Source organism: Rhodnius prolixus, unplaced genomic scaffold (genome assembly GCF_049639745.1).
Source record: "Rhodnius prolixus isolate KJV_2025 unplaced genomic scaffold, Rpr scaffold_19, whole genome shotgun sequence".
Lineage (NCBI taxonomy): Eukaryota > Metazoa > Arthropoda > Insecta > Hemiptera > Reduviidae > Rhodnius > Rhodnius prolixus.
The window spans coordinates 1,066,182-1,090,990 of NW_027411584.1; the positions used below are offsets into that span (position 1 = coordinate 1,066,182).

At 32.5% G+C, this 24,809-nt stretch overlaps 2 protein-coding genes across 13 annotated transcripts in view; both read right to left on the reverse strand.

The window, feature by feature from the left end:
* Positions 1-1,001: 1,001 nt before the first annotated feature.
* On the reverse strand, positions 1,002-23,438 carry LOC141448323 (protein FAM151B). 6 transcript variants are annotated; one of them, XM_074116639.1, is made up of 6 exons: positions 17,688-17,895; positions 16,721-16,970; positions 15,173-15,286; positions 14,842-15,080; positions 14,021-14,186; positions 1,002-13,740 (listed from the first exon to the last, which is right to left on the reverse strand). In XM_074116639.1, the coding sequence occupies exons 3-6, from the start codon at positions 15,279-15,281 to the stop codon at positions 13,370-13,372; spliced, it is 885 nt and encodes a 294-aa protein (XP_073972740.1). In that variant the 5' UTR covers positions 15,282-15,286; positions 16,721-16,970; positions 17,688-17,895; the 3' UTR covers positions 1,002-13,369. The 6 variants fall into 6 exon arrangements, with proteins under 6 accessions (XP_073972740.1, XP_073972737.1, XP_073972741.1 ...); XM_074116636.1 differs by lacking the exons at positions 16,721-16,970; positions 17,688-17,895 and adding an exon at positions 23,298-23,438; XM_074116640.1 differs by lacking the exons at positions 16,721-16,970; positions 17,688-17,895 and adding an exon at positions 19,096-19,119.
* Positions 22,289-24,809, reverse strand: part of LOC141448320 (protein croquemort-like) — a 41,770-nt gene continuing 39,249 nt past the window's right edge. For all 7 annotated transcript variants that reach the window (XM_074116625.1, XM_074116623.1, XM_074116624.1 and 4 more), the window contains one exon: positions 22,289-24,592. In XM_074116625.1, coding sequence (XP_073972726.1) covers positions 24,445-24,592 — 148 coding nt within the window. In that variant the 3' untranslated portion in view covers positions 22,289-24,444. The remainder of the gene's footprint in view (positions 24,593-24,809) is intronic.

Sequence of the window (24,809 nt, forward strand, 5' to 3'; positions counted from 1 at the left end):
GAGGTCACAGACCCTTATGCTGGCCAGTTCATTCATAATTTTTTTTTTTTATTGATTTAAATCGCGTCAACATCTGAGGTTATTGGCGCCCGGAGTTTTTTTCAGTGCACTGCCGGCCTCCGGACAGTGTTCTCTCGTTACAGACAACACTGTCCATCACCGGCCAGTGAGCTGTAAGAAGCTCTTAGGAAGAGAAAATTTAAGGGTCAGCAGCTGGATTCGAACCCGGAACCTCCACGTGGGAATCCAATACGCTAACCGCATAGCTAATCCCTTCCCTTAGTTCATTCATAATATTTTATTTTTTGTTATAATTATGATAAAATGTATATTATATCTTCGTAATTAAATAGGTACTTTATTATAGCTTTATTCCAAATTATTCTTCTGATTTATCTTTATTAGGCCCTTTATTCTGAGTAGTCACATATACATGCATGTTAAAATAGAAAAAGACAAAGTTAGAGTCGGCTACTGTTTAAATTTGAATCACGGATTTAAAACAATATTTCAGTCTAGAATTCTTCTTACCGAAGTATTTGTGAGTACAAATAACGCATAGGTAATATCCAGTAAATTATTCAACAATAATTATTCATTTCTCAATTGTAATTTAATGTAGTTCCTCTAATTTTACTTATAGTAGGTAAAATACAGGTATAATTAGCTGTCATAAAAATATGTATATCTTATATTCCAAATATAAAACACTGCGGTAAGAATACCTAGATTGAGAATTGAAGAAAACTATATTATTTGCGATAAAGCCAGATTAATTATTACCTATTATTAAAAACGCTTGACTACTAAATAAAGTAACAATTGCTTTAATCGAATTACGAACTTAAACCGAAGATTTTTATTTAAAAATAAAAATAAATAAATAAAATAAACAAAATCATTGATGAATGTTGGTGCAAGCATTTTTGAAAAAAGTTTTTGAATTTTTTAACCTCATATTTTTTTTTTATAAAGTTTTTTTTTTAACCTGTGATTAATAGTTTGTTGATTAGATATTACAGTCAATCTAAGAAATAGTGTTCTATTTGAACAAATATTTTGTAGACGAAAATGGCCAGCATAAGGGTCTGTGACCTCTAATAAATTCAAAAAAATAAATGAAATTTAATGCAGTAAAATTACTTAAATATTAATGAAGTATTAATGAAATGTTGGGTACTTGCTGATTTGTGTACCTTTTGGCGTTTAATCAACCCTTATACTTAACATTTTAAACTGTAAGTTTTTGTTAAGGAGTACAAATCTTGGTCAGCTAGTTTTTTTGATATGGAGGCTCGGAAAATGGGGAAAAATAAGAAAATATGGAAAGTTTTAATGTTAATTCCTTATTTTCTATAGTATACGTTGTATTTATATGTCATGCTTATCTTATAGAAATTAGGCCGTTTAGTTTTAAATGTAGGCATTCAAATACTGTAAATTCCTTACTTTCAGACTCGTAACAATGTATTTAATGGCAAGCTTATCTTATACAAACTAGGGCGTTAACTTTATTGATATGATGATTCTGGGAAAAGGGGAAAATTACATAATTATAATCAGTATAACTGATAATTCCTTAGTTTCTTCTGTATACATTGTATTTATATGCCAGGGGACTCTTTTACAGATTAGGTCAGTTAGTTTTAGAGCATCAGAAAAAATAGAAAAAGGCAAAATCTTTATTTATTTTACTGTAAATTCCTTATTTTCTATTTCTAACATTGTGCTTTGGTGGCACGGGTAGCTAATGAAGGTTTAAATCGGTTAGTTTTGATTGTAAGCGTTCAGAAAATTGGAAAAAAGGGTGAAATCTAGATTAGTTTTACTGGGAATTCCTTTTTGTCTCTTCCTAGCATTGTATTTTCATGCTAGGTCTATTTAATACCCATTAGGTCGGCTAGTTTTGGATATAGAGATTCTGAAATAGGGAAAATCTTCGTTTACAAGAGTTTTTTTTTTTTGCAAATACGTAGTTAAAAAAGATTTCGAGAAAAAAATTGCCAAAAATGAGCAAAAACTGCATTTCACAAAATGCTTTTGTTCTTCTAGTTACCTTTTTTTGTAAACAACCTAGCGCAGAAACGAGCGAACCGATTTTTATGAATGAGGTGTCATTCGTTTCGTAATTTTACGTAGTTGCGCCTTTTGGGGGTCTCAATGCTGTACATTGAATGGTAGAGGAGTAAGCCCCAATGTATGTAAGGCCCCCTTCAAAATTATTATTGCTAATAACTCTAGAAATCTTAGTCCGATTGTGATGAAATTTGGCAGGGTGAAAGGGTTAGGACTCCAGTAACATTAAAACGATGTTCAGCACTTACACTTACTAAGGGGAGGTGTTGTGATTCATTTCAAATTTTAGTCACGTCAGCCGATTTTCGTGAATGAAGCGTCATTTTATACAAATTTTATGTAGATTATCATTTTAGAGGTCTCAACGCTGTTCATCATTAGACGGAAAGGCTGCCAGAAAGGCGGTCACTTGGTATTGTCAGGTGATGACGTCGTCATGAAGTAAGCCACTCCCGGACCAATAAAAGAAGAGTTAGCCAGCGAAATAAATGTGGTACCGTACGTTGGTATTTTTATCTGTATGGTTTATTTATCTATATTATTATGAACGTTATTGATTCTGGATTACATTAGAAGTAGAATGAGGAAAGATCATGCAGGAATAATCTTGGTTCTGGGTGTTTTTAAGACGTTAACTATTTATTGCACAATTAGATAATTTATCAAATACCTATGGGGGAAAAATTAGTAAAAAAAATCCAAGTCGTTTTTTTCCTGGAAATATTTAGAGAAATGAATTGGGCGTCTCATTGGCGGATTTGAGGCGTGAAATGTAGGCGGGGTTCGGTGTGGTCAGCTATGACGTCGTCATGGTTATAGCTACACCAATAATAGCAGAGTTAGCCAGTGAAATAAATGTGGTTCCGTACGTTTTTATTTTTATCTGTATGGTTTATTTATCTGTATTATTATAAACGTTATTGATTCTGGATTACATTAGAAGTACAATGAGGGAAGATCATGCAGGAATAATCTTGGTTCTGGGTGTTTTTAAGACATTAACTTTTTATTGCACAATTAGATAATTTATCAAATACCTATGGGGGAAAAATTAGTAAAAAAAATCCAAGTCGTTTTTTTCCTGGAAATATTTAGAGAAATGAATTGGGCAGTCTCATTGGCGGATTTGAGGCGTGAAATGTAGGCGGGGTTCGGTGTGGTCAGCTATGACGTCGTCATGGTTATAGCTACACCAATAATAGCAGAGTTAGCCAGCGAAATAAATGTGGTTCCGTACGTTTGTATTTTTATCTGTATGGTTTATTTATCTATATTATTATAAACGTTATTGATTCTGGATTACATTAGAAGTACAATGAGGGAAGATCATGCAGGAATAATCTTGGTTCTGGGTGTTTTTAAGACATTAACTTTTTATTGCACAATTAGATAATTTATCAAATACCTATGGGGGAAAAATTAGTAAAAAAAATCCAAGTCGTTTTTTCCCGGAAATATTTAGAGAAATGAATTGGGCAGTCTCATTGGCGGATTTGAGGCGTGAAATGTAGGCGGGGTTCGGTGTGGTCAGCTATGACGTCGTCATGGTTATAGCTACACCAATAATAGCAGAGTTAGCCAGCGAAATAAATGTGGTTCCGTACGTTTGTATTTTTATCTGTATGGTTTATTTATCTATATTATTTTAAACGTTATTGATTCTGGATTACATTAGAAGTACAATGAGGGAAGATCATGCAGGAATAATCTTGGTTCTGGGTGTTTTTAAGACATTAACTTTTTATTGCACAAGTAGATAATTTATCAAATACCTATGGGGGAAAAATTAGTAAAAAAAATCCAAGTCGTTTTTTTCCTGGAAATATTTAGAGAAATGAATTGGGCAGTCTCATTGGCGGATTTGAGGCGTGAAATGTAGGCGGGGTTCGGTGTGGTCAGCTATGACGTCGTCATGGTTATAGCTACACCAATAATAGCAGAGTTAGCCAGTGAAATAAATGTGGTTCGGTACGTTTGTATTTTTATCTGTATGGTTTATTTATCTATATTATTTTAAACGTTATTGATTCTGGATTACATTAGAAGTACAATGAGGGAAGATCATGCAGGAATAATCTTGGTTCTGGGTGTTTTTAAGACATTAACTTTTTATTGCACAATTAGATAATTTATCAAATACCTATGGGGGAAAAATTAGTAAAAAAAATCCAAGTCGTTTTTTCCCGGAAATATTTAGAGAAATGAATTGGGCAGTCTCATTGGCGGATTTGAGGCGTGAAATGTAGGCGGGGTTCGGTGTGGTCAGCTATGACGTCGTCATGGTTATAGCTACACCAATAATAGCAGAGTTAGCCAGCGAAATAAATGTGGTTCCGTACGTTTGTATTTTTATCTGTATGGTTTATTTATCTATATTATTTTAAACGTTATTGATTCTGGATTACATTAGAAGTACAATGAGGGAAGATCATGCAGGAATAATCTTGGTTCTGGGTGTTTTTAAGACATTAACTTTTTATTGCACAAGTAGATAATTTATCAAATACCTATGGGGGAAAAATTAGTAAAAAAAATCCAAGTCGTTTTTTTCCTGGAAATATTTAGAGAAATGAATTGGGCAGTCTCATTGGCGGATTTGAGGCGTGAAATGTAGGCGGGGTTCGGTGTGGTCAGCTATGACGTCGTCATGGTTATAGCTACACCAATAATAGCAGAGTTAGCCAGTGAAATAAATGTGGTTCGGTACGTTTGTATTTTTATCTGTATGGTTTATTTATCTATATTATTTTAAACGTTATTGATTCTGGATTACATTAGAAGTACAATGAGGGAAGATCATGCAGGAATAATCTTGGTTCTGGGTGTTTTTAAGACATTAACTTTTTATTGCACAATTAGATAATTTATCAAATACCTATGGGGGAAAAATTAGTAAAAAAAATCCAAGTCGTTTTTTCCCGGAAATATTTAGAGAAATGAATTGGGCAGTCTCATTGGCGGATTTGAGGCGTGAAATGTAGGCGGGGTTCGGTGTGGTCAGCTATGACGTCGTCATGGTTATAGCTACACCAATAATAGCAGAGTTAGCCAGCGAAATAAATGTGGTTCCGTACGTTTGTATTTTTATCTGTATGGTTTATTTATCTATATTATTTTAAACGTTATTGATTCTGGATTACATTAGAAGTACAATGAGGGAAGATCATGCAGGAATAATCTTGGTTCTGGGTGTTTTTAAGACGTTAACTTTTTATTGCACAATTAGATAATTTATCAAATACCTATGGGGGAAAAATTAGTAAAAAAATCAAAGTCGTTTTTTTTCTGGAAATATTTAGGAAAATGAATTGGGTAATCTCATTGGCGGATTTGAGGTGTGAAATGTAGGCGGGGTTCGGTGTGGTCAGCTATGACGTCGTCATGGTTATAGCTACACCAATAATAGCAGAGTTAGCCAGTGAAATAAATGTGGTTCGGCACGTTTGTATTTTTATCTGTATGGTTTATTTATCTATATTATTTTAAACGTTATTGATTCTGGATTACATTAGAAGTACAATGAGGGAAGATCATGCAGGAATAATCTTGGTTCTGGGTGTTTTTAAGACATTAACTTTTTATTGCACAATTAGATAATTTATCAAATACCTATGGGGGAAAAATTAGTAAAAAAATCCAAGTCGTTTTTTCCCGGAAATATTTAGAGAAATGAATTGGGCAGTCTCATTGGCGGATTTGAGGCGTGAAATGTAGGCGGGGTTCGGTGTGGTCAGCTATGACGTCGTCATGGTTATAGCTACACCAATAATAGCAGAGTTAGCCAGCGAAATAAATGTGGTTCCGTACGTTTGTATTTTTATCTGTATGGTTTATTTATCTATATTATTTTAAACGTTATTGATTCTGGATTACATTAGAAGTACAATGAGGGAAGATCATGCAGGAATAATCTTGGTTCTGGGTGTTTTTAAGACATTAACTTTTTATTGCACAAGTAGATAATTTATCAAATACCTATGGGGGAAAAATTAGTAAAAAAAATCCAAGTCGTTTTTTTCCTGGAAATATTTAGAGAAATGAATTGGGCAGTCTCATTGGCGGATTTGAGGCGTGAAATGTAGGCGGGGTTCGGTGTGGTCAGCTATGACGTCGTCATGGTTATAGCTACACCAATAATAGCAGAGTTAGCCAGTGAAATAAATGTGGTTCGGTACGTTTGTATTTTTATCTGTATGGTTTATTTATCTATATTATTTTAAACGTTATTGATTCTGGATTACATTAGAAGTACAATGAGGGAAGATCATGCAGGAATAATCTTGGTTCTGGGTGTTTTTAAGACATTAACTTTTTATTGCACAATTAGATAATTTATCAAATACCTATGGGGGAAAAATTAGTAAAAAAAATCCAAGTCGTTTTTTCCCGGAAATATTTAGAGAAATGAATTGGGCAGTCTCATTGGCGGATTTGAGGCGTGAAATGTAGGCGGGGTTCGGTGTGGTCAGCTATGACGTCGTCATGGTTATAGCTACACCAATAATAGCAGAGTTAGCCAGCGAAATAAATGTGGTTCCGTACGTTTGTATTTTTATCTGTATGGTTTATTTATCTATATTATTTTAAACGTTATTGATTCTGGATTACATTAGAAGTACAATGAGGGAAGATCATGCAGGAATAATCTTGGTTCTGGGTGTTTTTAAGACGTTAACTTTTTATTGCACAATTAGATAATTTATCAAATACCTATGGGGGAAAAATTAGTAAAAAAATCAAAGTCGTTTTTTTTCTGGAAATATTTAGGAAAATGAATTGGGTAATCTCATTGGCGGATTTGAGGTGTGAAATGTAGGCGGGGTTCGGTGTGGTCAGCTATGACGTCGTCATGGTTATAGCTACACCAATAAAAGCAGAGTTAGCCAGCGAAATAAATGTGGTACCGTACGTTTGTATTTTTATCTGTATGGTTTATTTATCTATATTATTATGAACGTTATTGATTCTGGATTACATTAGAAGTAGAATGAGGAAAGATCATGCAGGAATAATCTTGGTTCTGGGTGTTTTTAAGACGTTAACTTTTTATTGCACAATTAGATAATTTATCAAATACCTATGGGGGAAAAATTAGTAAAAAAATCAAAGTCGTTTTTTTTCTGGAAATATTTAGGAAAATGAATTGGGTAATCTCATTGGCGGATTTGAGGTGTGAAATGTAGGCGGGGTTCGGTGTGGTCAGCTATGACGTCGTCGTGGTTATAGCTACACCAATAATAGCAGAGTTAGCCAGTGAAATAAATGTGGTTCCGTACGTTTTTATTTTTATCTGTATGGTTTATTTATCTATATTATTTTAAACGTTATTGATTCTGGATTACATTAGAAGTACAATGAGGGAAGATCATGCAGGAATAATCTTGGTTCTGGGTGTTTTTAAGACGTTAACTTTTTATTGCACAATTAGATAATTTATCAAATACCTATGGGGGAAAAATTAGTAAAAAAATCCAAGTCGTTTTTTTCCTGGAAATATTTAGAGAAATGAATTGGGTAGTCTCTTTGGCGGATTTGAGGCGTGAAATGTAGGCGGGGTTCGGTGTGGTCAGCTATGACGTCGTCGTGGTTATAGCTACACCAATAATAGCAGAGTTAGCCAGTGAAATATATGTGGTTCCGTACGTTTTTATTTTTATCTGTATGGTTTATTTATCTATATTATTTTAAACGTTATTGATTCTGGATTACATTAGAAGTACAATGAGGGAAGATCATGCAGGAATAATCTTGGTTCTGGGTGTTTTTAAGACGTTAACTTTTTATTGCACAATTAGATAATTTATCAAATACCTATGGGGGAAAAATTAGTAAAAAAATCCAAGTCGTTTTTTTCCTGGAAATATTTAGAGAAATGAATTGGGTAGTCTCTTTGGCGGATTTGAGGCGTGAAATGTAGGCGGGGTTCGGTGTGGTCAGCTATGACGTCGTCGTGGTTATAGCTACACCAATAATAGCAGAGTTAGCCAGTGAAATAAATGTGGTTCCGTACGTTTTTATTTTTATCTGTATGGTTTATTTATCTATATTATTTTAAACGTTATTGATTCTGGATTACATTAGAAGTACAATGAGGGAAGATCATGCAGGAATAATCTTGGTTCTGGGTGTTTTTAAGACATTAACTTTTTATTGCACAATTAGATAATTTATCAAATACCTATGGGGGAAAAATTAGTAAAAAAATCAAAGTCGTTTTTTTTCTGGAAATATTTAGGAAAATGAATTGGGCAATCTCATTGGCGGATTTGAGGCGTGAAATGTAGGCGGGGTTCGGTGTGGTCAGCTATGACGTCGTCATGGTTATAGCTACACCAATAATAGCAGAGTTAGCCAGTGAAATAAATGTGGTTCGGTACGTTTGTATTTTTATCTGTATGGTTTATTTATCTATATTATTTTAAACGTTATTGATTCTGGATTACATTAGAAGTACAATGAGGGAAGATCATGCAGGAATAATCTTGGTTCTGGGTGTTTTTAAGACGTTAACTTTTTATTGCACAATTAGATAATTTATCAAATACCTATGGGGGAAAAATTAGTAAAAAAAATCCAAGTCGTTTTTTTCCTGGAAATATTTAGGAAAATGATTTGGGTAGTCTCATTGGCGGATTTGAGGTGTGAAGTGTAGGCGGAGTTTCGGTGTGGTCAGCTGTAAGTTTTTGTTAAGGAGATAGTACGTAGTTCTTAGAACAGTGTAATGTAGAATTTGTTGTTCTGTTAAACGATAGTGTAAAATTTATTTTATAAAATTAATAATTTAATAAGTTTGAATCAATCCAAATAATACAAATTATTGATTATTCTTGATCAACGAAACTTAAGTTGAAAACGATGGTTATTTTTAGAAAAATATTGCTTGAAAATTGTTTTTTCATCTTTAGTTACAACTTTCTTTTGTCAATTTGATTTTAAAAAATAAGCTAGAAATCCAGTAAAGTATTTCTAAAATTTTGAAATTCCAGTTTATTTAAATAAATAATAGAAAACATCACAACATTAATGAATTTTATATATATATATATATATATTTTTAATTAACCAACATGTTACAAATCTCTTTAATTTCTACATTTAAAGAATTTCATAAATATTTTAACAGATCATTAATCATTTCTCTAAAATAACAATAATTTCATAATCCTAATTAATAAAAAATATTCAGCACAACAATGTAATAAATATTTAAAATTACAGGCATACATTTTTCTAAATTTCATTTTAAATAACCAGGAAAAATAATAGCAAATTAAAAAAAAAAATATATCACAGATTACTTTAATAATTTTAAGAGGGTTTTTAATGTTAATTTTGCTATGATTTCAGATTTATAAATGGTATCGTTTAAGAATACAGAAATTAATGGTTATGTTAATGATAGTTTAGATGGGTTTTTTTAAACGGGCTTTCGAGGATTGGTGGAATTTAAGTGGAAGTAGATTAGAGCTTTTAAAAGTCATCTTTTTATAGTTTGAATACTATCTTAACACTTTGATGCTAGTGTGCGGCCATTTTATTACTTTTTTAGATTTTCTATTTTTCATAAAATTTTATTTAAATTATAATAATTATGGGACCATAATTTTAAAACCAAATCATCATTGGATGAGTCCATGGCAATCTGTTAGGAGGTTTCTTGAGGGATTCATTCATCACCTGAAAGTAGATGCTACCACGTTCTAAGTCCAGCTTTTTTTGATATTCTCCGCATCCAGACTTTACTGGATCATCCCTGCCAAAAAAAAAAAAAAAAAAAACGATCTGACCCATCCAGGAGGATGAAAAAGCTCTTTCTAATTCAACGAGATAACCGTTTAAGAAAATTAATTCCAGAATTTCTTGCTGAAACGCTAGTTTTTTTTCTTTTCTTTCATTAACTAGTGAATAAATGTTTTATAAAAAAAAAACTTAGATTAAAAAACACTTTTCCAACACTATTCCTAAAACCTAAACCTAAGTTTAAATATTTTCACGAACACAGAATATTCATAAATCCTTTTTTCCACTTATTTGTTTGAAAAGGTGGTTATGTTACGCAGTGCTTGATAATAACTTTGATTTTAACTGTCGTAGCACGCCATGTTTACTGTATCCCTGACAAGGTTTCGAAATCTCATCCATGATCAGAGGTAGATTAATCTATCTGTTTAGTGTAGAGACTTACAATTTACTTATGCACCCGGTCTCACACTGCCCTTGCTGACGACACTGATGATGAAGTTTGAAACCTGTTCAGGTTGCAATAAACATGCTAAGACGGATAAAATCAGCGACATTTAACCCCCTTTTACAGCAGCATACAACAGTTTGAACCGGAAATTACTTATTCTTTTTATTTTAATCAAATTTTGCTTTTTTAAAAGTTTTATTTGTAAAGCACTAGTTTATTTTCAAAATGTTTGCTATTGAGAGTGAGGTAACTTCGTTTAATAGTCCTATGTTAAAATCTAAGTATAAAATAATTGATAGGCTAAACTTTAGCTACAGTTCTCCTCAGCTTTAATAGTTTTAGTTCAATTGAATTATTACGATTATAATTTAATTTTATGCCAAATCGAATAGCGCTAATATTTTAATAGGACTTATTTAGTTAGTACTTATATGTTTATTTGCGAGCTATGATTATGTTTTGAGACTTAACTTTAAAATGAAGCCTCCAAAATTTGAGGTATACTTGTGCCCTGAAAAGCCTTCAAAATTTGAGGTATACTTGGTGCCCTGAGAAGCCTCCAAAATTTGAGGTATACTTGTGCCCTGAAGAGATTTTTTTTTTTTTTTTCTTACATGCAATCCATCTGTCTGGTGAGACTGAAACACTGAGATATTAACATTTCGAACTATCAGTACTATAGTAATTTATCCAACCATTTTCTTATAGAGTAGGCGTGTCCTGTACGGATTCTAAGGTTATAGAGGACCCAAATAGAACTTAACTTTATCTTTCCATCCCACTTACCACCCAAAAAATGTAAGAACTGTACTTAAAAAACTGTGTAAACACAAGCAAAGCCACCATCAGATGGCTCAAGATATATTTGCAATTCCAGTGGCGTTCCATTGATGAAGATTGAATCAATGTTACAAGAAAAGGGCACAAAAAAAAAGAAAAAGAGTTAACAATTTGGAGACTTCAAGTTTGGATAAAGCAATAAGATTTTTATCTCTAGAAACTATCCAAAATTTCTTCGGTTATTTGGTATTTTAAAATGAGGTTCTTGATTTTAAATTTTTTCAAAAAATTATTGGTTTATTAATTTGCTTGAGCATTACTAAATCATTCACCAACTTTTTTTTCTAGAGATGAACAACTTTTTTTTAAGAACTGTGGAAGACTTGATCTCAAAAATAACAAGAAAAAAAAAAAGAAGTTTTGTTTTAAAGGCTCAGTTTCGTGGTAAAACAAATTTGGTGTTATTATTATGACAATTCTCTCGGAAAGAAAGCCAGCTGTTTTTATTGAATTCGCGCCAGTAATTAATTTCCATTCTTTATTTTTTAGATCGATAAATTGGTTGTATTTTTTTTCAGCCATTATTAACACTTTTGAGCAGTGGTCGCAATTAGAAGTTAACTTTTACTTTAACCTTACTGAAATTTGTATTTAATCATGCGAAAACGTTTTGAAAAAGTTATATGTAAAATTTTATCTTTAAAACTTTATTCGTAAATGTTTATTCTAAAACTTATTAATAATAAATTTTTATAGGAGAAAATAACTTAAATAATATTGCAAAAATTAAAGGGATAAGGGGAAAAAACAAGATCCTAGAGCAGTGATGGCGAACCTACATACACATGACCCGCGGATCAGACACTGACAAGCTTTTTCACTGACCCACAATTGCTAGGCAACCATTTGTTTATTTACGCGGGTTGATTTAGATTTTCTAATTGTGTGGATAATTTATATTCTATCTGTACTTTTTTTTTTCAATCACGCATTGACACAAAAGCAATTTAAAATGCTATCTATAACCTTTAGTTTGATCATTACAGTTCTAAAAACGCAAATTAAGACAAATGCTTTTGTAGTATTTGAAATAAAACAAATAATTTTACTCATATTTTGTTTGTTAAAAAAATCGACAACCCAAAGCAAATAACCATATTTAGATTTTTCTTCAGATAAAACACACTCTTTTGTAAGGTTTTGTTCAGTTATGTTTGTAAAAAGAGACGACTTCCATAGTACCTGTTTCGTCCTCGTTTTACCCCATTAAGCCAACTGAATTTTAAAGATGTTTAGTTTTGAAAATATTCAGTTTAAAATTTTTTAAACTTAACTCTTGCGCGAATGGGCATTAGTGACCCAAGAGCTAGTACTGAAAAAAATGAACAAAATTTGACCCACGTCTGAAAAAGGTTCGCCATCCCTGTCCTAGTGTAATCCCTCGTATCTCGCAACATTTTTTTTTGTATCATAAAAGATTAAAGTCAAGCGAAGAACCCGGGTACAAATCCAGCTGCCTAGCGTTTAGATTTTCTCTTCCTAGGAGCCTCTTACAGCTCTCTGGAGTCTGTCAGGAGTTAACAAGTCTAGAAACTGGCAGCATACTGATAAAGGCAGTTAATCTGATCTTTACTTATCATATTTAAGGGCCAAAAAAAGCTTGTTAAACTTTTAATTTTTGTTATTCAACAACTTTGATTGAACTTACTTAATAATAATTTCACTCACAAACTTTGGAAATTAGACCTTCTTAAATTTTAAAGATATATTCGGCCCCTGATTTGAATTATTTTAAGCATCTTTTTTTTTTTTAATTGTAGCATTTTGAAATAGAATCTGGTCTAATCTAAAATTTATCTTAATTAAATCACGACTACTTTTAAGGCGAAAATTACTTATTCAATAAAATTTTCGAGATAATTTAGTTGTATACATTTTTATTACGAAAAAAAGATCTAGTTCTTTTAGGCTTCCATATGTTTCCGTTTAAAGTAACCGAGTATAGCGTGTGACAGAAACATTATTAGTGGAAGTCAAGTGTTCTACACCGAACTGATGAATCAATCTCTAATGTTGATTGACCTGAATCCAAAAACGGTCAGAAACTGTAAAACGTATAACGCGACATTTTTGGCAGCCTAAAAATATCTAAGATTGTATAAAATATTATCAGAAAAGGTCCCTGTAGAATTTAATTTTAAGATTATTATTTTTTAGAAGATGAATGAAATTGAAAGTGAAAGTTGGTTTTTGAAATTACTGAATTGAAGTATATTATTATAATTAGTAGAATTCAAATACTGAATGCTTTTTAGAATTGAATTACCGAGCTAAAAATGCTGAACCAAGAGCCAATATGGCGGCCGATACTAGCGGCGATTGTTTACCAATATCTGTACCACTTACAACTGGAAACGCTAGATCGACTATCATTTCTGGTGGTAAATCTAAATATATCTTATCGCGGCCAATACCATGAATTAATCGCCTTAATAGGTTCAAGTCAGTCTTATCGTTTGACCCACACCAAATGGTTAATGTGGTGCCTGGCACAGAGGAACCAATTAAATTTGACAATTGTTCGTAGGATTGTGCGGCGATTGCTGCTCGGACAGCAAATGTTACCGGCGATGTGACTAGATTTCTATTCAAAGCATCCGTCATCTCCTCTATAATACCTACGGTGTATTCACCTGTAACAGACAAACAATAAGGTGTTATTAGATTAGCCTATCTTTTCAACACACTTCTCGGGTTCACTTTTCTCGTTATTCTTCCTCCTTCTTTCTGTTGGCCCTGAAGGGGTGCAACAAAGGGTGATTTACTTTCATCCATGGGGCCAAATCATCTAAGGAGCCATAGATTTTTTATAATGGGTCCTCCAGCTACTTTCTCATATTCAGGAATCCAAAAAATATCTACTTCTGGCGAACTACAAATAAAATAATTTCTTAAATTTGCTCTCCAATATACCTTTGTCAATTCCGTTACCAAATCTTGTAGTCCAACCGACAGATAATGTAGCTACTGGAAATTTGGTCACAGATCTTGACAGAAAGTAATCAGCATCTACTGGCTGTACCTCACTGTTCACTGGTCCTTTTATGATGTCCGCATTCAGCCAAACTGGGTAGTCCACCTGTGCGAAAATTACCGTTACTGTTATATGAGAGAGGGGGGAGGGAGAGAGAGAGAGAAAATGCAATTTAATATTCTATTGCTTGGCTTAATAAATAAGCAATAAATAAAACTAAATAAATTATAAATAAAACTGAACGAAAGCCAAAGAGTAACAGTAAATTGTTTTCTTCTGCAACATTGTCAAGAACGTTAGGGACGAAGAATGTAAACAAATTTATACAGATAAAATGAACATCAATATCAATTATTCCTGCGCTAATGGTATTTCTAAGGGACTAATGTCTTTCTTAGGGACAGGTTCAGTATACACCAGGTATATTACACTGGATGGGCCATCCTTTTTATCCAGTCCGCCAGACTTTTGGCATTTGAGATCTAGAGAAGATAATACGCAAATACAGGGAGTGATGCTTCCTGGTTGTATAGAAGGAATTTTTTTAAAAAGGGAACCAGAGTAAGTCAACGAAAGCATTTAACTTCTCTAATCGAAGTAAATAAGCCGCAATAAGTTTACGCCACCCTATTTGGGGCGCTTGAATAACATGAAAAATAAGACCATTACTTGTACAAGAAATATCCAAGAACATTGTGATAAATTATTGGCAGAATTTTAACTAACATCTTGAAAATAAAAAATATTTACAAATACTTACATCCCGATTATACAGAGAAGCTTCAAGTATAAATTCCGAATGTGAAAATGCTTCCTTAGATTTGAAATCTAATTTGATGCCTTTTCTAGCACTACTTTTACTGAAAATATACAGAAAATCTTCCAGACTAAGATCCGAAGTGTTTGCTGGAGGATGTGCCATGATTGGTCTAAGTTCTTTGGTTACATCGCCAATCACATAGCCCAGCGATATATCTGCTTCAATCATAAGACTATCACCTACATAATTAGAAAATCGATTAATCCAAATTGAATGTTTTAAAATTGCAATTTAATTAATTTTCTTAAAAAAGGAAATTGAATCCCATTACCAGCCAAAGCTTTCTCCAGTTTTTCCTTACTATTGACTGCATGTTCCCAGGTGACCAGAGTCAAATCGTGACCAATCTCTGGAAAGTATTCACGTAATGGTTCTGGCATAGTCACTGAACAAAACAAAAACAATGTTCTTAGCTCTAAATAATACCTGTTTATAAAATAATAAAGGGGGTTCAAGCATTGGTAATAAAATTATCATGGTTATCTGCTATCATTTTCTTGTTCTGTATTAAAATGGAGGTTTCTTCTCGAAGACAGTGTGCGAAGAAGTGTTTATATGAATAGCTGAAGTCAAGCTCTGTGAATTTTGGTTTTCTAATAAGAATTACTTCAAAACAAATTAATTTACACCATATCCTTCAAAATAGCCTCCTCCTAAGTTAACTCCTCAATTTTAGCGAGATTTCAATCCTTCCTCTGGAATCAATTTGTTTTTCCCTTCAGCCTGTATCAAACTCAAGATTTAGTTTCTTCTATTTTAGAGCCGTCAGTGTAACACATAAAATCGCGTGAAAGAAACCTCTCTACCCCGAATAAGAAATGTGAAAGACTCTTTCATTTTTACTTGGTTTTGTAAGTCTAAAGTTTTCTAGGTTTTTTGTAGGTAGCTGGTTTTTCACTATTCTGGACACCTCTCAAGAGGAGCTTTAATGATCATGCATCAATTCTCGGTTTTCACTTTTTCCTCACACGTGAGGATTTAAATTTAGAATTAAAGTTATTTGGTTAAATAACATCAAAACTCATTTCAAATGAATTTTATTGTTTATTAATTATTTTTACTGATTTAAAAAGCCGCATCCCGGGCAATAATTATATATATAAATAATTTTTAAATAATATTCGAAAATAAAGATATGAAATTTAGTGTACTTGATATGCATGATGTATATTGAAAATTAGAACAGGTATGGTTGATGGTGATCCTGTTAGAGATGCCATGATAAGAGCTTATTTCTGATAAGAACAATCTGTCATGTGTAGTTCCCTTCTAAATATAATGTGAATAAAAAATTACCTGAATATTTTTATTTAAAATTATAAAAAAAAAAAAAAACAAAGATTGATTTAAAAAAATAAAAATAAATCTTTCGATAATTGAAATTTCCCTAGAAAAGCTAATGTAGATCTCCAATTTTCTTTTACTAACTGAAAATTTGGAATTTTTACTCTCTATTCACTAACATATGGTAAGGGAAGTATGACGATCTCGTCCAAATTTGCTCAAAAACGGTTTCAAGGATTTTCCTTTAAACTTAGCCTGTTTACTCGTAGGTGCCCCGGCTTCCGTTTGAAACATTTTTTCATGGAAATGCTCTTTTGGAAAATAGTTGGGGGGAAGGCCTTTCTCTAAAGTGTCATTCCAGTGCAAGGTATGGCCGGCACCACCTAGTAAAATATTGATGAGCAATTAATATGTAAATGAAAAATGCCAAATTTGAAGAAGGCCACGGAAACGGTTTACTTATTATGAAGGACACAATGCATTTTATTTGAAATAAGTTTCTAAAAAAAACTTTTAATTATGCAAAAAAAAAAACCTGCGCCGAGGAGGACCAAGCGAAGAAGGCATTAACATAAGGAGATACTAATTTTTTTGTAAAATGATCTCATCCCTTGTTTGGAAGAGTTTAGGGAATCCTTGAGGCAGTTTCTCGGCCAAATAAGGTAGTTCTTGAGAGGGAACCGGGATATTCTGACAGCGGTGGTAATGAAGCTGCGCAGATTGATAGGCCAGAATTGGGGGGCTATTCACTGGTCCAGCAGCTGCTCTTGATATTACCAAGTGCACTGTAACAAGGGTTATAACAGTGAAAAATTGTAAATACAAATTTTTTGATTACAATCCTATTAACTAAAACCCATAAATCAATATGACGCCGGATGATGTAGGAATGACCCTTTTGGCAATCCCACAAATCCTATTTATAGATTGTACGTCAAGGTAATTTTTTCCCCCTGTGAAACCTAAAATTAGTTGTCCTCCTATTGTTTAATCCTGTTCTTTGAAAAATCCTTATGAAAACCTGATTTTGAAAACCTCACAAATTTTTTCTAACCGCAGCTTACGTAATTTAATTTTCTTTAAACTAAGAAGTTTTACTGAAAAGTAGATCACTTTAAAATAGTAAACTTATTCACTTTAAAAGAACCATTTAAAAATAAAACCGCTAGAAGTACAAAATCCCATTTAGGAAAATGCGCTGCCAGTCAGAAAATTCTCTTCAAATACAGTATTTGGGATACATTTTTAATTCTTGTTATTATTTAGTGGGTGGTAAGTCTATTCATTACACTGAAATAGGGCGTTAAAGGAAAATCCAACCCTTCCTTTCAATATAAATAGCCCTTAATCGAGTTTTTATGCGAAAATGTTAAAGAAATAAATTTGCCAAATATAGCCTTATTTGTAACCGCACATTAACGTCAGAGACAAAACAAAAAATCAATTTTAATATCTTGATTACGTATCAATCTTCTGGATTAAAGGATTAAATGTTATCTTACCTTAAGCTAATACGGTTATAATAATCCATCACTACCGGAACAAAGTCTTATCAGAATATTACGCATTAAATAAAAGGCTGATATGAAAATAATTACCTAAATTTTGTCAAATTTGGAAGGTTTGTTCAACACTAAAAGTTATTACTAAAATATGCGCGAAGTAGAAGTATTAAACTACAAATAAAACAAAAAAATGTATTGGTTCATATAGTTTTGGCTGAATACATACATAAATAGGTCAGCAGTGCTGGTGGATATACTGTTGATTTAATCTGTCGTAGCATGTTTATTCTATCCATGACCGGCTTCGAACTTGCACCAATCATCAGAATCATTGGTATATTTGCATTGTCCAGCATTGGTCTATTTGGTATTTGGTGAACAGAATTCGACTTCACACTAGCTAAACACAGCAAGCAAAAATCCCCCCCCCAAAAAAGTGGTACATTCCGTTGTAGAAATTTCTTTATTACTCTACGTACCAGCAACAAATTCAGCTCTCCTTTATAACATATATTATACTGAAATGGTATCTTACTGGAAAGCCTACCATTTTCAATCTTTTTGAAACGATCTTAATCGACTTTGTCCTGAATTGCGGTTACAAATGAATGAACGCAACGCGTACAACTTGTTTACAAGATTTTGTCGATACGAGTGATTTTGATCGCTAAGTTACAGACTCCTCTAAAAAAAAGGAAACCCAAATCAAAGTTTCAGCTTTCTACGAGTTTCCATTTTGGGAAATTGTTTACAAGAAAACACGTAAACATGTTTCTAAAACACACTTTTTAGAACTCAAGAGATCGAAATCGATCGGAATACTCGAAATCGAGACATGATCGCGATATACTTCCATGAACTAGAAAAAGAAAGTTGATGAGATTTATGTATGTTTACGACTTGACAGTACAAGGCAATCAATATCACATCCTAAAACCAAAATAACGAGCACTCAATTAAAAAAAGTTCATTCCCTTATATAGGCCATAACATTGCAATCTGTTTGATAATGCAAAGTAAGACTAATAATCTATCATTTTTCTCTTTTAGGTCTAATTCAGCAATCCTAACCTAATTCCTCTTTTACTCAACTTGCAACTATTACAGTCTAAATTCACACTTCCTCAATTTAACTGAAACAAGATTTATGCTTATAACAAGTTAACCCTAATTGTCTTACACTATTATTTACGACTCCTACTTAAGTGACATGCAGCAATCATTTCTATTCTATTAAAAAATACCGTTTTTTTTTATTTTATCAACAAATGTCATGAACTAAATTGTGAGACAAACAAACAAACAAAAATTATGATTTTTCATGCTGTGCACAATTTCTACTGTAATTGAATAATGAAAAATTGAATTTCATCGAAAGTCAAAAAACAAAATAAACATCCCTTACCGAGTGAGAAAGGTTATAATCAAATACAGTTTTGTAACTTCTTCAAGTAAATTTACAGAAACTGTCCAAAGATAGCTCTGATGTTGGACTGCAGTAAGTTGTACGATTTGCCCGGCTATTTAAAAGTTGAATAGACTGGTTTGCATCTTGCTTCGAGAAAGTAAATGTATTGTAGAAGTTTCAGTAATTTACTATAAAAAAGTTTCCGTAGGAAATATACGTTTTGTGATACACCTTGAGTTCAAAAAGTAATTTTAAATTAATCGCCTGGTTGAGGGAGAGAACAAAAAGTGTTCTAAAACGAGATAATCACCGAGGAAACTTCGCAACTAGCCCGTTCCAAAAATTATGGGTTTGATCGTTAGTAATTTTATTATGAGTAAGTCGTGACATTGTGAACGTAAAATTTTTGTAATGTAAAACTGACACAGAAATGTTTTCTACATTTCAACTTTACGAGACAAACAGAGTCATTTACATTATTATTGTCCATAGAAATAAATAATTTTCTGTATACTTCACCTAAATCCTTGGCATTAAAACGAACAAATAAACTAATTTTAATTACTAGAATTCAATATTTTTCTGTTTATAACCATAACATTTAACTTTAAAATATTAATTTCATTTTCAATAGTTGAAGTATGTTTCTATACGATTTAAAAATAACAACTTTAACCAGTTAAGCGTGGAATTTAGTTTTTAAAAAAAAGAACCCCACAGTGTGCGGAATTAAAATCAAACAATGACGTGTATACATGAGAGGAAAGCAGGGCAAAACAACCTAAAGTTTACAATAGTCACTGCAAGCACTTTTTCTGCAATTTCTGGGGGTCTCAGATTACTAGAGCATCATGTGCTCATTCAAAATCTTGCACTGCTTCTTCACGCATGCATTGCTCTAGTTAACTAGAGACCCAAGAGCATTTTTACAAGGAAGAAAAGAGCTTATTGAATTCTGTGCAAAATGAAATCATGCTCGTACTGTGAGGTCCTGAACCTCTATCTAAGGTAAAAACGGGCATTGCACAAGGGTTGAGAGCTTCATTTGTGTGGTAATTCCCAATCTTTAATGCGGAGACCAAACATGTACCAACCACTCTTCATTTAGCTGACTCCCTCCACCCCTCTCCGCATAAAATACTTGGCATTTCTATTGGTAAGATCCCACCAAATAATATTATTATATTTTATTAAAATTTCGAGTTTTTATAGTTAATGGCAATTTTATATTTTTCACAACGAGTATACACTTCGAACACACCGTAGAATAGAATAGATTAAATTAGGGCAGCCTCAAGGCCTACGCCACTGCGACCCCTTTGGATCTATTATGGCTCCCCGACTTTAGAGCTCACCCTCCAGACCCGTCCGTTTAATCAGACTCTTAATTTTGGAGGGTGACTCCTGGGTAAAGCTCCTCAGACCTTGATTTTTCCTCCCCGAGAAGTAACATCCTTAGCCATACAAGCCCCTCACACTGACACAACACGTGCAGTGCCGTTTCCTCTTCTTCCTGGCAGAACCTACAAAGGCAATCATCTGCCAGGCTAATCTCTAATGCGGAGACCAAACATGTACCAACCACTTATCATTTGGCTGACTCCCACCGCAGTTCTATTGGTAAGATAAAGGAAACATCCCCACCAAATAATATTCTTATTGTATTTTATTAAAATTTCGAGTTTTTATAATGAATGGCTATTTTATATTTTTCACAACGAGTATACACGTCAAACACGCTTGACAGGTCAAGGTGTATAGAAACAAATTGAAATGTGTATACACCTATTGTAGTGAGAATGATTCATTGCTAGCCAATGATTAAATGCGTCACCGATATTTAGAATGTATGAGGGGAGTGTTAATTTGTCTGTGTTACAAGATGCTGCGATTTTATTTCAAATGGTCAAAATTTTTAAAATTAACCAGGAAATAAATGTTGTATGTACGATCTTATAATAAGACCAAAAAAAAAGTGGATTAACCTGAAAAATGATGACTAAAGTAAAAAAAAAATCATTGAAACCTATTTTAGAGAAAATTTCAAAAAAGTAAAGAAAAATAAATAAATAAATACATTCAGTAAAATGGTATTTCCGGGAGAGAGATGTTGATCGTTAAGTTACAGTCAGGGATTCCTTAAATCGAAACATCAAGTTTCAGTTTTTCGTTTTCGAGATATTCAATAAACACTTTCAATCGAAAATTTAAAATGATCAGAGTAATTTTCCTTGATTAAAGTAAAAAGAAAAACTGGTTTTGAAAACTTCCTCGACTTTTCTAAAAAAAAAATAAATTCTTTTTCCTCCTCCCCCAAAAACAATTTTCTCGACCTTCTAGGAATTAGTTATCAGTTTAAATGTAAAAAATTATAATTTATTGTTTTCTGCGAACATTTAGTTTAATTGTGACACAGTCTAGATATGATAGGGATAAAATAACCTTCAGCGTTTTTTAGGAACTTTATTACGCTCTTTTTTCACAAAATATTTAAATTAATCAACATAAATTATCCTTCTCACTGTTTTTATTGTTTTCCTTCTTTTTCTGTAAATTGAAAATTAACATTAAAATTGTCGTAACTATTGCATTTTAACACAATTTTAAACTAATAAATTAAACAGTTTTACAGGGGCTAATATATTGTCAGGTGTACAAATTAGCATTTAAAATACTGAGATCTAAATTGCTATCTAGTTACTAATTTTATAGGTTAACCTTTTTATTTTTTATTTTGTGGGGGGTGCAAATTAAATGTGTACCCGCAAATTCAGGGATATAACTAATAAAATAAACAGAAAAAAATATAAACCATTTTGCGATAATCAACCGTTTGTGTGAACTCTATTATTTGTAATTTTTTAATAATTCACTTATTTATTTATTTTTAATTTAACATAAATAAAATCATACCAGCAACTTACAATATTGAAAGATAGGTCGCGTAAAAAAAGAAGAAGCATTTAACAGAAAGTAACTGGAAGTTAGAGCCACTGATTTAGGTTCTGCAAATGTTGTTCTGACTCTGGAGCAAATGATGTACTCTTAAGGGCATCTCCAGCAAACAAGGAAACTTACAGGAGTTGTTTGACTTGACCTTTTTTTTAAAAAAAGAAAGCCACAAAATCCATGTTATTACAGACGTGCCTTACGTTCCACTACTGCTTGACATATGTATGTCTTGGACGTAGCTGCATGATTTACTGAATGTCCAAAAGTTTTACGATCTGTGATGGCACCTCTTTTCAAATGCTTATGGAACCATATGATAATTTAAAAGGAATATGACACAATTTTTTTATATTTTTTAAATGAAACAAAATTGTACTTTCTCAGTACGATACTAGCTTATTTTCCGGCTGATTTTCATGGAAAATGTAACCAGCATTATGAATGTTATCTGCGGTTAACAGGCAGCAAAAAGTTTGGTTCTTTGTCCACCCTGCACTCCCTTAATAATACCCGAATCTGCTGTGATAGAGATGTACTGAGGAAGGTACTTGCCTGTTTAACTTTAAAAATGGATGTATTTCTCCGAATTCATCCTTATAGATGAATACTCAACCTTTTGGGCTGGCTGTTGGCTCTCCGAAATGTCGTATGGAAACTGAAAGTTTACTTATTTGACTTTCACAACAAATTCTATCATAAATTAACTACTTTAACTGAACCGTTCTTGTGGGGTGTTAGTTAAACTATCAATAAACTAATCAGATGACTGTTTTCAATGTTGTGTGTAGAATTGACTGCTCTTGTAAAAACGTAGGGTGTTGCCGTCTTAAAGGAATTGTAAGCTTGATTTATAAAGTTGGATATTAGGAGAGATTTCAAAAGATTTTTTTAAGTCTTAGAATAGGATGAAACGGCATTTTTTGTTTTCTCTGGGGTAATTTTATTGACTCAGGCACCGATTAGTGTAGAAGCCCTAACTGCATAATAAAGATAATAACGGTACTTTCACTTTAGCATAACACAAAAGTTATGTATAATTGACACTTCTGTTTAAATGATTATTTAGCTGCTGCTACCCGCATAAAAGTTTACTTTTCCTTTTTCAAATTTTGCTGATAACGCACACAATCATACTGAGTAATTTCTTTAACCCAATAGTAAAATAATATACATTCATTAAATTCAAAATACTAATAAATATTTGTAAATTTAAAACAAAATGCATTAATAAACAATAATAAACTTACTAGTAATTTGGAATACATCGTTTAGGAGAAAAATAAAAATAAATTTAAATGCGAAGAGACGCATCACTGAGTTTACAATGAATAACACACTACACTATCCGAGCTCGACTCACTTTCATCTGGCCAATCTGTCTACACTATACAACATATATAACGGTTATATCAATGGAGAGTCACCCAGAGAGAGAGAGAGTGTGTGGGAAAGAGCATTTAAATTTAGAAAGGAGAGTTACAAGCTCGTAATAGTTGTTAAATTGTCTAGTAGATAGCTCTAGCTGGCTTTGACTTGTCGCTAATCTGCTGCCCTTCAAAAGAACAGTCCAATGAAAACTTCAGTGCAACCATCTTTCATGGTAGATTAAAAACCAAAATTACAACTAATAATATTGTTCAAAATTATCGCATCACTTCTAAATTTGGTGAATTTAAAATTAGTATTTTTGTATTACTATATTATTTTGAGATAATAAATTTGAGCACATATTGGAAATTTGGAAAATTCTAGTCTAAAAAGAAGTAGAAGAAGAAAAAATCTAATCGATATACTTTTCTATTTAGCACAGCTGTTGTCATTCTTTAAAAATATCAAAATATCCAACAGAAAGTCAAGAATAATAGCAGAAGTTTTGAGTATCCTTAAGTGGTGAATTTATATACGTTCACACACACAATTTTGGGAAGAAATTAGCTCCCACTTAGGGATCCCGGGATACGTGCTGCCGCCCTTACTCCTTATAGGAACAAGTTACTACCCCACAGTTCAACGGCTTCTCATATCCGCTTTGACTGTGAAGCTACAGCGAGGTTTGGATATGAGATATTGGAAACTCTGTTTGAACTGCTCGTAGGTTTCTCTCTCCAAAGTTATGTAGTAAAAATACCAAATATAAACGAAATGTGTCATTTTGAGAATGATTTAGATATCATTTTATTATTTTAAGAAGTGAATCGATAATTTGCACAGCCGAATTCATTAACTAGAAATAATTATAGCTACCACTTCACTTATTCTTTGGCACAATAAACAAAGAATAATTTATAAGGACTAAATTGTTTCTTTTTTTAAATCTTTTTGGTGGAAATCACAAAATTAGGAATGTTCTTTTCAATTTTTTAAGATAAAATAAAAATGCAATTTTTTCTCCTATTAGCATTCTAGTTTCTCATCAATTCTGACTCCATTCATGGTTTTTGGTAACAATTCTTGCATAGTTGCGATCTGTATCGGTCTGTCACTATGAATCAACGGTTTTATTATTGGTCCTTCTTTCAAATCGATTATCGTCTCCTTGGATCTGAAAAATGGTAAAATTGTATTCTAGACGATAAATTGCAAAAAAATTTGTAATTTCTTTTACTGTGAATTTGAGTATTCAAAGAAAATTCATGCTTTAAGATTTCTATTCTGCTGGAAAACTGTACTAGAAAACGGTTATAGGCAAACTAAAAAATGAAGAAGAATATTTGCTGTAAACACTCTCACGAATTCCTCCTAAAAGTTCTGACTTTCTC